Here is a 15932-nt window from a genome sequence, read left to right on the forward strand (position 1 = left end):
TGTAATTCATCTGAGGACTTGTTTAGATTTCTTTTGTACCTAATTACGTAACCTACACATAAGTACAGTTTTATCTCCTTCCCTGCCAAATCATTATATATTTTATTGCATTGCATTGCATTGCATTTAGTAAGGCAAGGATTTTCACTAGCTGGAATTGCCACTGCAGTATTGATTAGAAGTAGTCAAGTTGGCACTGTTTGTCACATCCCCAATTTCAAAGGGGAAACATTCAAAAGAATTTCTTTTAAGTATGAAGTTACACATTGCTAGATATGGTTTGCCAATCATTTAATTTAGGGTTTTAAATCGAAGCTCATGAATAAGAAAATTCTGTAATTTTTTTTATAATCTCGTCAGGCTTTGGCTAGATTCTTAAAGTGCACTGGAGAGTGTTTCCTCTTTCCCTACTATCTGGAAAAGTGTTCGTAAAACTAACAGTATTCATTAGAATTCACAAGTGAAGGGGTGCCTGGGTGGCTCAGGGGGTTAGAATTCACCAGTGAAGCCCTCTAGCTGAAGTTTTTGGGTTTTATATTTTGTTTGTTTTGGAAAGATTTTTAATTATGAATTAAATCTCTTCAGTAACCCTGTTCAGATATTCCATTTCTTCTTGTGTGCATCTTCACTCGTTGCAGTTTTCTAGGAATCTGTCCATTTCATCAGAATTTCAAATGTGTTGGAAGAAAGTTGTTTTTACTATCCTTTTATGTTTTTGTGGTCTATAGCATACGTGGTGATGTCTCCTTTTTCATTCCTGATATTTGTTACTCATGTCTTCTCTTCTCAAATTGGACTCTCTAACATTTATTTATTTTTATTACTCTTTTCAGATAGTTTGTTTTCATTATAATTTATTTACCATGAGTATTTCCAAATATATAGGCATTGTTTTCTTTATTAGAAGCTAGTTTTGATTTCTAGCTGATTAAAAGACCTATTCTGAATGACTTCTGCCATTTGAAAATCTTTGCTATTTGCTTTATTTTTGTGAATAGTTTTATGAAAATACCACTATGTGTTTGAGAAGATGTGTATTTCATAGTTGTTGGGTATGGTGCTCTACATATTACCATTAGGTCAGTTTTGCTTATTGTGATATTCGAATCTTCTACATATTTACTGTATTTATTTGTCTGGTCTGTTAGAGAAAGAAAGGAGGCTAAAGTCATCCCCCCCATTAGTCAACTAATTGTTGTAGATTTGCCTATTTCTCTTTCTGGCTCTGGCAATTTCTGCTTTCTATATTTTGAGCCCATGTTGCTAAAAACATGGAAATTCGGGGGTATTTTATCTTCCTGGTAAATTGAAAGTTCAAACTGAGTTTACCTCTTTGTCTCTAGTAATGGTTATTGCCTTAAAGCTAAACTTGACTGGTATTATTGTAGCTACACTTTTCTTTTGGTTATTATTTGCATGATAAATTATATCCCACCCTTTCCAACTTTCTGTTTCTCAGTGTTCTACACACTGACTTTTAAATAACAGATAGTTTTGTTTATTTAATCAGAGTTTACCAATCTTCATCATTAAAAACACAGTGAAGACATTTACACTTATTGTAATTGAGTCTGAGTCCATGTCAGTCTTTAAAGGTTATTAAGGTTATTAAGTCTTTAAACAACAATTTTGCACATTTCAAAAATAGCTCATTAGCACCTATGAGTTTAAGAAATTTATCCTCTCTGATTTGTATACAAATGTGTAGGGATTTGTGAAATCTTCTCATATCCTATTATTTCTTTGACTGCTGTATAATGAAAAGAGATCCAGGGACTAAAATACACTAAGAACAACATATCTAATTTAGCACTTTGGGAATTTTGCCTGCAGCTCTTGTCTTTATTGTGATTTACCTAATTCCAATAACACAGAATTAACAATGTATCTCTTAATATATCACTTTTACAAAATACTATAAAGACTTCATTCTTGATTGCAGGGCTGTGATTCCCAAATGAGTGTGTCAGAAATGTCCTGTAGTGAAAGTACATCCTCATGTCAGTCTCTTGAACATGGCTCCGTTCCAGAAATTCTCATTGGCCTGCTTTATAATGCCACCACTGGAAGACTATCAGCTGAAGTGATAAAAGGCAGCCACTTCAAAAATTTGGCAGCAAACAGACCACCCAGTGAGTGAAAAAAAATTTTTTTTAATGCTTATGTTTTCTGCACTTATGGGACTCTCAGTGTTAGGGGCCTCAATCCTATCATTTAGTCTGAACCGATCAAAATGAAATGGTATAATCATCAGCTAATCTGTTTCATGTTTTCTATTTCCAGTCATTTGGGAAGTAGAAAAATTTGAAATTCAAAGTATTAATTGTAAGGTGACAAGATTTTTAATTTTTCATAGTATCTGCCGAATAAATTATCCCTATCATAGCCGTTATCTTCCAATGGTAGAAAAAGTTACAGGATTTTTTAAAGTTAGTCCTATTCTACAGATATGGTCAGGAATATGTAGAGCTATTGGTATCAACAGAAGAATGATGTGGTGTTTTCAGTCTGCATGCAGTACTATGAACTAATGCAGTAATTCTCTTTTCTCCAATAAGAATTTAAGAAGAAACTGTTTCTTCACATTTTTTTCTCCTTTAATATTATAAATTAGTACTGCCAGCAGAGTCTCTTCTTAAATGGCTTGGCTTTGCCTTTACCAGGACAAACAAAATAAGAAATAGTTTGATATTTCCCCTAGGTGCGAAGAGAGGAAAGCAAGATGGCGTACCCGTGCCCTGGTCTATATGCCTGTCACTCCTCCCTCCTTAACCCTCTTCCTGCTCCTGAAAATGGAGGCAATTATGGGATTGCAGAGAGAGTGTTCCTCAGTAAACCTCCAAAACCGTTTGTCAATCTCTGTGGAAATAAGTCGGGAACATAACAGCTTCTTTATACTTCTCTGAAATTAAGGCTGTTAGTGCCCTAAGCTCAAAATTTGAAAGGAAATCTTGAATGGTAATGGCCACCTTAAGTTTGCTCAAAGATTTCTCACAGAATCTTTGAGTCTCAAATAATTATTGGAGTGGAAAATTTTTCCCCCCTTGAATTAAATTAATTCATTTACCTCCAGATGTCCTCCACATTGTCTTTTTAATTCAAGTGAAAAGTCACAAAAATATATTTGGTTTTCCCTAAGTAATAATGGAAACCTTGCTTCTTACAAGTATTATGAAATGTATCTATTCCTGAATTAAAAATCAGAAGGCCAAAATTATGTGTATTTTTCTACCCTTGGATGAGTAACCTAACTCCCCTGAGTCTGTTTCCTCGTATGTAAAGTTGAGGTTGTGTCTGTCACAGGGTAACTGTGAGACTCCAGTCAGGTGAAGGTGCATCAAAGAAGGATGGAATTATTATTGTCCCCTTTCTCCTTTCAGAAGGAAGAATTCAGAGGGAGGAAAGAAGCAATTACTAGAATAAACAGCTTTGGAAATGGGACCTTGGTTCTCTTTATTGATACATACTTAGAATGCAAACTCAAATGGCCTGGGAAGTTACTTAAATGAGCAGACTTGGCGGGTGAAAGATACAGAGCGTGAGGCAGTGACAAAGGCAGGGGCGCACACCCTGCCTCAAGACACTCCGACTCGAAACTTCTGAACACTGTAACGGATCAACAAAATATCATGTGGGGTCACATCCCGCCAGCAGCTCTCAGCTTGCCATTCCTGCTTTAGCTAACAGTTTAATTTTTGAACAAATATTTAACTTGAGATGCTAAAAGCCAGCAGAATGGAATGATACGCTTGCCTTTCTGTCCTTGCTCGGAACCACTCTGACAGAAACAGAGAAACCAGAACTAAAATGAAGAGAGGGGGTGGTGGCAGGGGGGATGATAAACGGGTTGAGAGATAAACGCAGCTTAGAGTAGGTGTTTTCAGGTTAAAGAGCAAGTTGGAGAGATTACCATTATTTTAGAATCAGATCTTCAGTATCAGGGTGGTTAATGGTGTTCGCTGGGAGGCAGCTAGTAGGTAAATATAAGTTAACATTAAAATTAATTGTATGAAGAGGAGTATTTATAAAGTAAAATAGAATACAGTTTTATCAGTCTGTCTTATACTGTATATGTTATACAAGATTGTGACCCTTCATATATGCCTAATTCTAGGCTTTGAACTGTGTTATCAACTGAAAAATCCAAAGAAACCATGGGAACATTCAAGAGCAAAAATTTTGATAGTCCTATTTTATTTTGTTTAACTTAATTTTTTATATTACATTGAAAGCAATAGAAGCATTTGAAATATTTAATATTGCATGGAGAGACTTCAAAACTTAGCATAATAGTAGTTTGATAATGACTTTTATTCAGTCTTTTATATAGTCTAATAATTTGCATGATTCTATGTTCAATGTGCTTTAGACCAAGAGGCTATCATTATAAAGATGTTCCCCCTTTAAAGAAGTGTAATTTTTGTTTAAGATTACACAATGACCTTAAAAATTCGCATTCCATGAAATTTACCCAACAACCCTTTTGTTCAACCCCTCTACCTGAATTAAAATGCTAAAGTTTTGTGTTCTTCCAACTCCAGTGAACAGTGTTTCCTCTTTAATTCTAACCTTTGACCCTCTTTCACCCAACAATTGACATCTGGTCATTATTTCTTTTACTGCTTTCCACCCCCTGTTGTCAGATGGACTGTTCTGTTGTCTAAAACACTTGATAGGTGGACAGGTTTATATAATCCGAGGTGAGTTCCTGTAGAGGCTAATTGGATGTTGTCTTTTCATGCAAAAACAAAATACCCTAAAACTTGCCAGCAGTGAAGCTGTCCACCATGTTGGTTTCCAAAAAAAATGCACATTTATTATCTGTGGTACTTTAAATAAAACTAACTTAGAATTTATCTCTGATTATGGATGATGGTATTCAGAGTATGTAAAAATAAGCAAAACTTTTTAAATTAAAGGTTTTATTTTTCATGTACTGTATTTTGATTCATACAATAGATATTTCATAAGAAATATTGCAATTTTCATTAAAATTAATTGAAATTTTAATATGAAGTACACATGATGGATCACCGTGCTGAAGATCATTTGCATGAGTCTAAAGAACCTGAAAACACAGATGTTTGAAGAGAGGGTTTATCTCCAAAATAATCAGGCAATGAACTGTTATGTTTCACTTTGTACACTAAACATTACATCAGTTTTTTTTGTAATTCATGAAAACAGTTAAGAATACCATACTTTAAATTTCACATTAAATTCTGCCAAAAAAGAATCCTGTAGTATTTATTTTAATGATCCAAAAAGCACATTAAATGTATTCTTGCATGAAACCCGGAGAAAGTTTTACTTGATTTGCTAAACTTTGAGCCCTTAATGCATTTGGCTTCATTTTGGCCCTTTCAGATGTTTTTAAAATATATTTAAAAACCACATCCATGCAGAGATTTTTTTGACATTTCATCCTAAGCTGTTTTGATGTCATCTTTGCATTCTTGTCTTCTTTTCCTCTTTACCATTTGCCTTCATTTCTATTTGTTTGTTTATTCTTTTTCTCTGAAAACACAGTGGAATGCTTTACAGTGTTGTGGCTAATTGAGCTTGCTAAGTGTTTATTAATGCTATGGTGTCCTGCTTAGTGAAGCTAATTGGGGATGGGGTTGGGCAGGGGTGGTAGTGGGAGGTCAAGGATTGGGGGTGGGAGGGTGTGGAGGAAGGATTATGAGGTATACCTTTAAATTCTAACTATGACGTAGAAATAGTGAGGTTGAGATGTTGTGACCCACAAAAGATTTGCATTCTCTGTCCTTGTCACATTTTATAAGCATCTACATCAAAATGGAATTCATTGAATTTCCATTAAACATGGTATACACCATATCCTTATAAAGACTCAGTGTTCTCAGCAGATGTCACAGGAAAGGTGTTTTGAGTTTGTTTAAAATGATATCTGTGGTATGTTGTTCTTTTTTTCCTGTAGATACGTATGTCAAATTAACTCTCCTGAATTCCATGGGTCAAGAGATGTCCAAATGCAAGACTTCCATCCGCAGAGGGCAGCCTAATCCAGTATACAAGGAAACTTTTGTTTTTCAAGTGGCCCTATTTCAACTTTCTGATGTGACACTCATCCTGTCTGTGTATAACAAACGCAGCATGAAAAGGAAAGAGATGATAGGCTGGATTTCTTTAGGTCTCAACAGCTCTGGAGAAGAGGAGCTCAATCACTGGACTGAAATGAAAGAGTCGAAAGGACAGCAAGTGTGTAGATGGCATGCGTTACTAGAGTCATGATGAATAGGATAACTGAGCAATTACAATCCGAGGCAGCATTATCTCTGATTGCAGCATTGCTATTTTTACCTAGTCACCATTAGAAGAGCTGTTCTCTGAAGCGTCATCCTCACCATTCTACCCGAATGCTTTAAGGTCTGTGGAAAGAGCATCTAACACTGACATCAATGAAGAAACGATGTGTCTCTGGTAGAGCTTCTTTGGGAAATGAGACACTTGCATCATCATTGTTAACAGTCCTCCAGAGCTTTAAGAACGTGCTTTTGGTTTAAAGTTAAGTTTACTTTAGCAAAAGAGTCAGTAATTTCATGGAAAAAAAAAATAATAAAAACTGTGATTTTTTTTTCTTTAAATCAGAATTTTTAGTCGCAACACTTTTAGGATTACCCTAAATATTAACCAGGAAACACATATTTTGACTGGCTCATCCCTAGTGTTGGAAATGTTTCTTAATCTGAAAAAGTACATGTCCAGCTCAATCATGAGGCACATCTAATGGTAAAGGGTTTCAATTACACAGAAAATTGTTTTATTTCAGATATTTTCCCTTTGTGCACTTAGTTTCATTGTGCCTCAGTTCTTCTCAATGGCACTCAATCTCAAGTGCAAGCAAGTGTTCATTTTCATAAAGTAATTTTTTTAATATTTATTTTAAAAAAAATCTCATTTCTTCATTTGCCTCTGCTTTCGCCTGATCCAAAGAGACCCAGTCACTGGACTGGTCCCTTGCAAGTCTTTTAGACAGGTTGTACTGTAGAACCACGTAACTTTCTGTTGAAAGCACTTCCTGTATTCTTGTATTCCAATGTAGGAAGCTAATAGAGCAGGACTTTACTTTAAAATTTCTTTCAACAATTGACTCTTTAAAATTGTAGTAGTGTGAAAATACATTTTTTACAAACTAAAAAAATATAATAGATAAGCTGTTGAAAATTGAAAACAGCTCAAGTTAAAGAAAATGTTAATTATCTGCTCTGAGAATGGAGTGACCAACACTGCATAAAGCAGGTAGTGTTCTGATAAGAAACTGTTCTCTCTAAATCTTCTTCAGTCTTACTTCAATTTGTACTTGTGATCTAAAGACTCTCCAGTTCTCAGTTTGAATCAAAACATCACGTTAAAAACAGTTCTGAGATTCCTTATGAAATTTCTAGTGACCTGTGACTAGATTTTATGAAACTTACAGATCCGTTCTTCAACGTGACGTCATCCTGTGCCTTTCATGTAAGTTACATTTGCTCATACAGCTTGAAAGTTGTATTTGCAAAATTAGGCCTTCGATTTTTATAAATGTAAAGATTCCTCAGAACAGTGTCACAAGATCTTTATTTCCTCTGAAGTATGTAAAAGTTGTATAATGTGCTAATTTTTTTAAATGGCAAGGCATTTTCATTTGTTGTTTTTATATTTAGGAACTCTTATTAATCAGGAATATTATAAGCTGTTTTCTTTTTAATTTTGCTTCTTACCCAGTATATAATTTTTTGCATATACTTTATTAAATAGAATGTTTTGTATATATGAAAAATACTTTCTTTCTTCGCTTTCTAATTTCTAATTAAACTAGACAAAAACATACTATTTACCAGTTACTAAAAAGCAGCATACCATTATTCCTAGTCCCAACTAAGCACTATATATTATTGTAAGCAAGGACTTGTTATTACCATGATAACAAAACCATGCATAGACATTATTACTTCAGCTTGGCTCTACTGAAAGGCCTTAAAAGAAATCCAAAAAGACCGTGAACTAAAATTTTTTCATTTAAAAAATGGCAGCTCTATGCACTCATATACACAAATTATAAGATAACCTACAGATGCTATATTGGGTGGCATGAGGTTTAAGAATGTGTGTTACAGAGTTACATGAAAGAGAAAAACCCATTCTTTGATTGTTACACTAATGAGCTTTTTCCAAGGTTTTTTTTTATAAATTAGTTAAGTTATAAAGCTAGAATGTGCATCAAATAGTGAAATATCTCATATACATTATTTTCAGCGACAGTATGGAAAGAGATTTGAAGGTGGGTTGTAGACCTTCGTGAGAAATTGGATTTAAGCATTTGAGGCAACAAGGGTCTTTACTGGCTTTGAAACAACTGACTGCGTTGCTAGGAACTGGGATCTTCCTAATGGAAAGAGTTAGTCTTATTCGTAGCTGTAACAAAGACTAATCAATAGTCACATCATGAGACCAATGTAGTGCTTTCTCCTTCGGTGATGAAAGGACCTAACTCGCTGTTATTTGATAAATCTGGCTTTCTTCAGACTCTGCCCAGAACTGTGTGTGCTTTGGTACATTACTATGAGGTTATCTGGTATAGATATGAAATCCAATATGGTTTAAAAATTAATCAAAATATTTAAAGGTTTTCAAGAAGGACCCTACCTCCACCCCAGCTGCCAAGTTCTCAAAGATTAAGAATTTATGTGTATGCATATCTGTATACACACACATGCCTACGCACGCACACACACACGTAAAGGTGAAGGTGCCCTGGCTTTTTCAGATAAGTAATTAGAGAACCATTTATCAAGTTTATGAATTATTTTTCTCCTGTATATATTTACTAAAAATTATATTTGGTTTTGGGTGCTATTTGCTACCATTCTCCTCCACACACAGAAAAATATGTATCTTTTTATCTTGTGGATTGACACAATTTAGAGTAATTACTCCCCAAAATTTGTCTATTCTTTTAGAAGAAATTAAATAGGTCTCAAGAGACCCACTTCACTCTACTGAATCTAATGTACAAGACAGTACTACTGCTCTTTTGTGTGCTTAAATTTGCATGAAAGCATAAAGGCAAAATCCTATATCTCAGCAATTTGCAGCAAATAGGGGCCCACTGGTGGGCAGCAGGTGCTGTCTCAGAAACTTGAGAAAGACAACCCACTTTCTTGTTCTTCTCTTAAAGTCCCCTAAGTTTTATAATAAAATAAGATAGTCCAAATATGGCAATTGACTGGCATTCATGGGAGCTCCTGAGCCTGGAATTACAGGCTTTATCTGTCTCCCAAATGAGCTGCAAAATGTAGTTGTTTATTACTGCCCGGGAAACAAAGTGTATTTCAAATCAGAAAAGAATTTGTTTAGTAAAATATCATCTTACCTTTCAGAGGCTTTCTTCTCTACTCTCGTGTCTTCTGTACTATCCACATTTTGTGTGAAATCCATTTATTTGTCTTCTTACTGTGCATTCTGTGTATTCTCTGTAATGTATTTAGTGACAAAAATAATCAGTCAAACTACAATTTTAAAAAGGAAAAACCAGTAAGAAAATATTGAAGCTACCTCGATTAGTACACACATGTTTAAGTGTAGGGCCTGGTAGGGTGGTTTCATCCAGCCTCGTGCAAATCAATGCCCAGGGCTACATGTTAAATCATTTTCTTGATATACCATCATTATTTTCATTTACTTAGCAAGTGAATCAGAAGCACAATCCATGATTGCAAGGTAAGACAGCATCCGAAGGATAAGAGGTCATAGAATTGAGGGTGTTAAGACAAACAGCTCTTCAAGTGAACTGAGAGGCTATTTGAAGAGTCAGATGAAGTAAGAAAAGTAATCACCAACAAATTTTTTTCCTGACATAAAAAGAAATAACACAAATCCACTGGCCTAAAATTGCCATTTGCCTACATGGACTAGATGGCTGATTCGTAGAGATTTTTCTCATCGATGGTCATTACATTATTTCACACTGATTGTTACCATCCAGAAGTTTTACTTCTTGTGTTTCTCCATTCACCACCTCCCAGTTCACCCTGCACTCCAGCCTGCACTGGAGGTAGCGATCATTATCCCCACTGGCCGAACTCAACGTTGAGCAGAAAGTTAAATACACAATGAAACAGTTTTTAAATTAACTTCTAAAAACATCATCTGTGCCCACAAAAAAAATGTATAATAGTAATGATGGTAACTGCTATAATTTATTAAGGTCTACCATAATAATTTATTATTTTGATTCTCACAATAACGCTGTGAAGCAAATAATCTTTACAAATTTTATGATGAAGAAACTACCGCATAGGGGTTAAGCAGACTTGTCTTAAGGCCATCCAGTAAGTAAATAGTAGAGCTAAGATTAGAACCTAGGTATAAATTACTCTAACACCTATACATTGCAATTGAACCCGTCTGTACCAGTTGCAAGAAAAACAGGACAACATTGTTACTTACCAGTAATTCCACCCACCTTAATGGGATGGCAGAACTAGAAAAGAGAAAGAAAAATCAGATCTTGGGAAAGAGAAACAAGACAAGAAAATGAGATCAGAGATCTCCCTTCCTCCCTGCCCCAGGATACAAGTGGTACTTCTGTGTAATACTCTGTAGATGACTTTTGATTTCCAGAGACTTGGAGACTAATTTACTCTACAAATGTAGCCTATACTTACATTCTGAAAATATGCTAAACAATATATTCTGCTCCCTGTCTACTACTTTTGGGAATCCAAGGTATTTTAAGTGTATCTGATCACCTTTCTATGAAGGACGTATCTTGTATCCTTTAGCAGGTATCTTGCCCCTTTTAGTGGTGAGAGAAATGACCCTGTCTTCCTCTGTGCTCTTCTTTTAATTATGTTTCTTACATATCTTTTATTAAGGTTTAACTGGATTACATGGATTTCTTTCTTCCTTAATAGCAGTAAATGCCTTGTCTTGCTATCTTTATGTACCCCTAGCTCATAGTAGGCATATAATAAGTACCGAATCAAACTAAATTTCTTACAGAAGAAGTCAATAATACTGTTATATAGGTCTTAATTTTATGACTCTTATGTAATGCATGGATTTATTTATTCCTTTACTTTGTATATTTATAAGGGCACCTACTATGTATCATGTATTGTTCCAAGTGCTACAGATGCAGAGGTAGTATATGAGAGAGACAAAGTCTTTCTGCTCTCATGGAGCTTGCATTCTAAGGTGGGGAGACAGCCAAAGAAAGATAGGCATTTAGTAGAGTAAAACTTGGGATCAGAATAATCTTCTGGAGAAGGTTACCCTTGAGTTGGATCTTAAAGAACAGACACAAGGAATATATTTTCAAAATTTGAAGCAAATGTAGTATGTCCCAAACTATGGTGTTGAAGAATTATTTCGAGAACTTAATTTGTATTCCAAAGCCCCGCCTCCAGAGATGTTTGTTTCATTTGGTCTGGAGTGGAGTCCACAAATCTACATTTTATTAAGCTTTCCAGGAGATTCTGTGTGAGATACCCCGGTATAGAATATTGAGCTCAATACTGATAGCATTGTTTCAGTGTCCATAGATTAAATTTATAAGAGTGATAAATAAGAGTGAGATTATGACTGGCATTAGTGCTATTGATCTTTTATTTGTGCTTTCTTAAAAAGGAAAATGTTTAAAAAAAAACATTAAAAGTGATATTTAATTATGAGTTCCTCTATATTCTCATCCAACATAACGTTTTCAGTGTTCCCTGGTATAATAAATACTGTTATGTTGGTCTTATGAGTCCTGAAAAGTGCTTTGGTTTATGGCTCACATAGCCCCCCTGTAAGCTGTCCTTACAGTGATAAATAGGAGTCAGAGAGAGAGTCTGAGGAGCTATTCGCCGAGTGTCTGTCTGTCTGTCTGTATTCTTGGTGGAGTTGGGCTGCCTTGTAGGTAAGTTTGTAGTGACAGCTGCAGATGGTGGCATTTTCCATTCCTGTTGTAGTACGTTTGTTGCCTTTGGGCTTCATGGTCTGTGGCTTCTCTGTCTTCACTCTCATCACATGAACTTCATTCTTGGCTTCCTCACTAGCCACACGTTCCTATCCCTTCTTCTCTGATCTCTATTTCCTTGCTTCTTTCTGCTCTAAGGATCTTTTATTTCAAAGAGCAAATTAATATAGCAGGCTCAGGCCTTCCTCTTTCTCGAAGAATAAATATTCTGTGTGGAGTTCATCGGGGTTTCCTTCTCCCCTCATTTAAAACGTAGACCTACCTCCTCTTGTGAAATACTTCACATGGATAGATTTTACATTTGGAAACATCTTTCTCCCCCGACAAAGATCTGTGATTAACCCACTGAAAAGGGCGGTTATTTGAATACTGGGAGTGCTCTGGTGTGAAACTGGCTGTTTTGGAACAACTGCTGCTATATCGTTGTATTTGCTCTGGTTATAACCCGAGACCTGGTTGATGCAAGTTTAACGTGAAAGTGTGGGATGGACTGGAATTATGAGCCCCATATCAAAAAGGAGGCTTGCTTGCTCTTTTTTGTCCCTATGTAGACAGATGCGTGTCTCTTTACAACCCTTTCTTCTCTCTTCCTCCCTGCCCTTTTGCCCATTCGCATCCATGCGCACTCACACCAAATACCGGAGTTCACCAAAGCCAAATGAGATCTACTGAAAAGTGAGACCCTGACTTTTTTTCCCCCCTTCATCACATGGACCAGACAGTGGGAGGACCAGTCGGGTTTTCCCCACCACTAGAGGGAGCAAAGCATGGCGCTCCTTCCTCACTGGAGGTCTTGGTGATCAGCGCTGTGCTTCCCTCCGCTACTGGGAATGTCGTGGGAGTCGGGAGCGGAGAAGGAAACGAGTATGAACCTAACGCAAGTTTGGCATACTTGTATTATAGAATCTCCACCCTTAGCACATAAAAATTCCTAAATAACTGCAAACAAAGTCACCGCTGTGGCAGTCGTTTTGCAAGATATTTGGTATTATTTCCATGTCAGTTTGTCAGTCTGTATCTTCCATTGTCCTACTAGTATACTTTCCATCTTCACCTTTTTCTTTATTATTCTAATTAGTATTTGATGCTTGAGCTTGTCTCTTAAATATTCAAGGCTGCTTTAAAAAGAACACCCTTACTACCTTTCTGTTTATACCTTTAACATGTGATCTCCCACCTGACAAATTGTTTTTAAAAATGAATACCCAATAGATGAACTATAATACTCCATTATACACCAAAACAATAATTTTCTGAAGTTTGTTTCTATATTCAGATATTGCTAGAATGCTTATTTCCATAAATCTAAGGAGATAATATTATTTTTTCTTGAAATTTTTATTTAAATTCTAGCTAGTTAACATCCAGTGCAGTTCATATTAAATGCAACTATTTTGCTTAATGAGAAAGTAGGAATTTCTCCATATCTCTGAGACTGATTGTCTTGCCTCACATCTGGCTGAAGGGGGATGGTTGTGAGCCTCTTACCAGCCCTTCATCTGTCAGTTTCTGAGTGTGCTCAGCTCCTCCGCACATATTGTTTCCAATAACAACCGAACCTTTTCAACCCTGAGGGTAGGTCCTCCACAGTGATCCTTTTCCTAACCTTCACTAAGGCGGATGGGAGGACTTACATGAGCACCAATAGGAAGAAAGAACCCCGAAAGCCTAACGGAACAGTATCTTAGAGCCCTGGCATGGGACTGTAACCCAAATACGTACAGGTGATTCTAGTCATAACAGAGTAGAAACCAACTTCCCAGAAGTGAGATTTTAGGACGTTACGTCCTATCCTAAATTCCCTCCTTTTGGGTATCTTCTTTCTTTCTTTCTTTCTTTCTTTCTTTCTTTCTTTCTTTCTTTCTTTCTTTCTTTCCTTCTAATTTTGTGAGGAAGTCTTAAAAAGCAATGGTTTTAAAAATGTCAAATGTTGACCTAACTGGGCAGGATTTCAGAAAAGGGAAACTGAAGTAAAGACCATAGAGTCATAGGAAGGCTTGTGTTGGGAGGGAGGGGCAGATGGCATTTGTTTTTCTTTGGGGGGTCCTTCTGGACAAATACTGAGAACATTTACAACATTCTGTGATTATGTCACATTTGTTTTGTGAGGGGAAACCAGGGTAACTTTTGCCTATAAATCAGCTCACTTAGTACTTAAGTATATTTAAACAATTATTTGAAGCACAGCTAGAATATAATGGTGACACTTCTAACAGTATTTTGCAATTATAAATATTACTTTAAATTTACTTGAGAAAGTTTCCAATAGTAGCTTGCATTACAAAATTAATTTATAATGTTTCTGCATAATTTTAATTAGATGATTTCTGGTTTTGTGGTGAAAATATAGTGGCAACAATTTTGAGGAATCTTTAAAACTGTAGTAGAGAGGACAGCCAGACTTTTGCTGGGTTTTTATTAGAATTTTGAAACAAGAAAGTGTTATCAATGTTCCTTTTCAGTTCAGTTAGTCTTGAGGAAGAACCAATTGTATGAGCTTTAAGGTTCTTGATAAATGTTAAGATCTATTCTTTTTCTAAAACTCATGATGCTCACCACTGCTCAATATTCTTACATTGTGTTTTATTTCTCAAAATAATGTAATTTTTATGGAAAACTCAATTAGTGGAATCTTATGTTGAATATCCCCTTACTTTGCTTCTTTCCTTTCTTCCTATTTTCTTCTTTCTTTTCTTTTCTTTTTCTTTCTTTCTTTCTTTTTTTTTGGAGGCAAAAAGACTTCCTTAATAGTATAGTTTCTACAGAGCTTTCTTACTTATTTTTCTAATAATGGATATAACAGTGTGATGAAGTTTAAATGCTCTGTGAGCAAAACTCTATTAAACAACCTGAAGAAAATGCACTGCTGATTAACATTTCCCTTGGTCTTCAATTGTCTCCAACATATTTTCTAGTGACTCTACACCATTAATGGATCTTATTAATATATATAAATGTCTTTATGTTTATCAACAGTGTTGTACTATCGTCACATATTCATTTGCATTTGGGGTCAAAAATATAAACAGATGCGTGCGTGAAACGACCTATTTTATAGAATGAGCATATATCTAATCATTTTCATGTAATTGAAAATGTGCTATATGTGGCATTTTATTCTCCTATCTACTTTTCTACTATCTATACACCGATTGTCTCGGTGCATTTTTCCTTTTGTATAATTGTATTACGTAAAAAATCGCTGACCTCTCTGTAAACAATATAAGAACTGTTAAAATTATTAATCCAAGGAGATTTTAATGGCAGTTTGATTTTCCAGAGAATAAATTTTTGTGTGGGTTAAAAGTTTTCTTTTCTTCACCTTTCCATCAAAAATCTCCTCACGCTTTAGCATTCACTTGGAATGGGTAAGACTCCATCTTCTCAGATGAGGATACACAAAAATCAGCCCAAATTCTTATCCTTGACAAGTGTAGATGTGTTCCTTGCCCAATATAATGTCGATTGCATAAGCAAATATTGGATTGAGACATGTAAATGTTGTTAAGATATCAGGTTTAAAAGGATTGCGTTTCAGCATGCTGTAAAATATTGCTATCACAATGTTTGGGTTATTTTATTTTCTTTAATTCTAAGTCAAATGTGACCTCCAAAGAAAACAGACTACAGCAAATTTAAACATTTTAAAATCATCGCCTTTAAACTTCACAAATAAGTCAAGAAGGAAACTAGCTTCACAGTGATTTCAGTATCTCGAGTTGAAACAAGCCTAGCTTACTGGGAATGTGTCCTAATTCATATCGGTATCGTCATTCTACTTAACAAAATCATTCTGTATTTGGCAATAGCAGTTTGTTGATTTCCAATCCTTCCTTATTAGGCATTTATAATATTATTTCCCAAAGACCTTGAGTTTAGATATATTTTTCATATTTTATTTCCCTGTCCATTTTATGTCCAACAACAAAAATTTTTAAAAAACAGACTTTCCATATTGAAAAGA

At 35.4% G+C, this 15932-nt stretch overlaps 1 protein-coding gene across 6 annotated transcripts in view; it reads left to right on the plus strand.

Moving 5' to 3' along the window:
- Nucleotides 1-15274, plus strand: part of SYT14 (synaptotagmin 14) — a 204563-nt gene extending 189289 nt beyond the window's left edge. For 3 of the 6 annotated variants that reach the window (XM_082701861.1, XM_082701859.1, XM_082701862.1), the window contains 3 exons: nucleotides 1943-2132; nucleotides 4644-4700; nucleotides 5942-15274. In XM_082701861.1, the coding sequence (XP_082557987.1) occupies nucleotides 1943-2132; nucleotides 4644-4700; nucleotides 5942-6255 (561 nt within the window). In that variant the 3' untranslated portion in view covers nucleotides 6256-15274. Of the gene's footprint in view, nucleotides 1-1942; nucleotides 2133-2701; nucleotides 2794-4643; nucleotides 4701-5941 lie in introns of those variants that run through there. The other 3 variants (XM_082701860.1, XM_082701858.1, XM_082701863.1) reach the window with 2 other exon arrangements.
- Nucleotides 15275-15932: the final 658 nt, after the last annotated feature.

Source organism: Mustela nivalis, assembly GCF_964662115.1.
Source record: "Mustela nivalis genome assembly, chromosome: 16".
In the NCBI taxonomy this organism is placed as follows: domain Eukaryota; kingdom Metazoa; phylum Chordata; class Mammalia; order Carnivora; family Mustelidae; genus Mustela; species Mustela nivalis.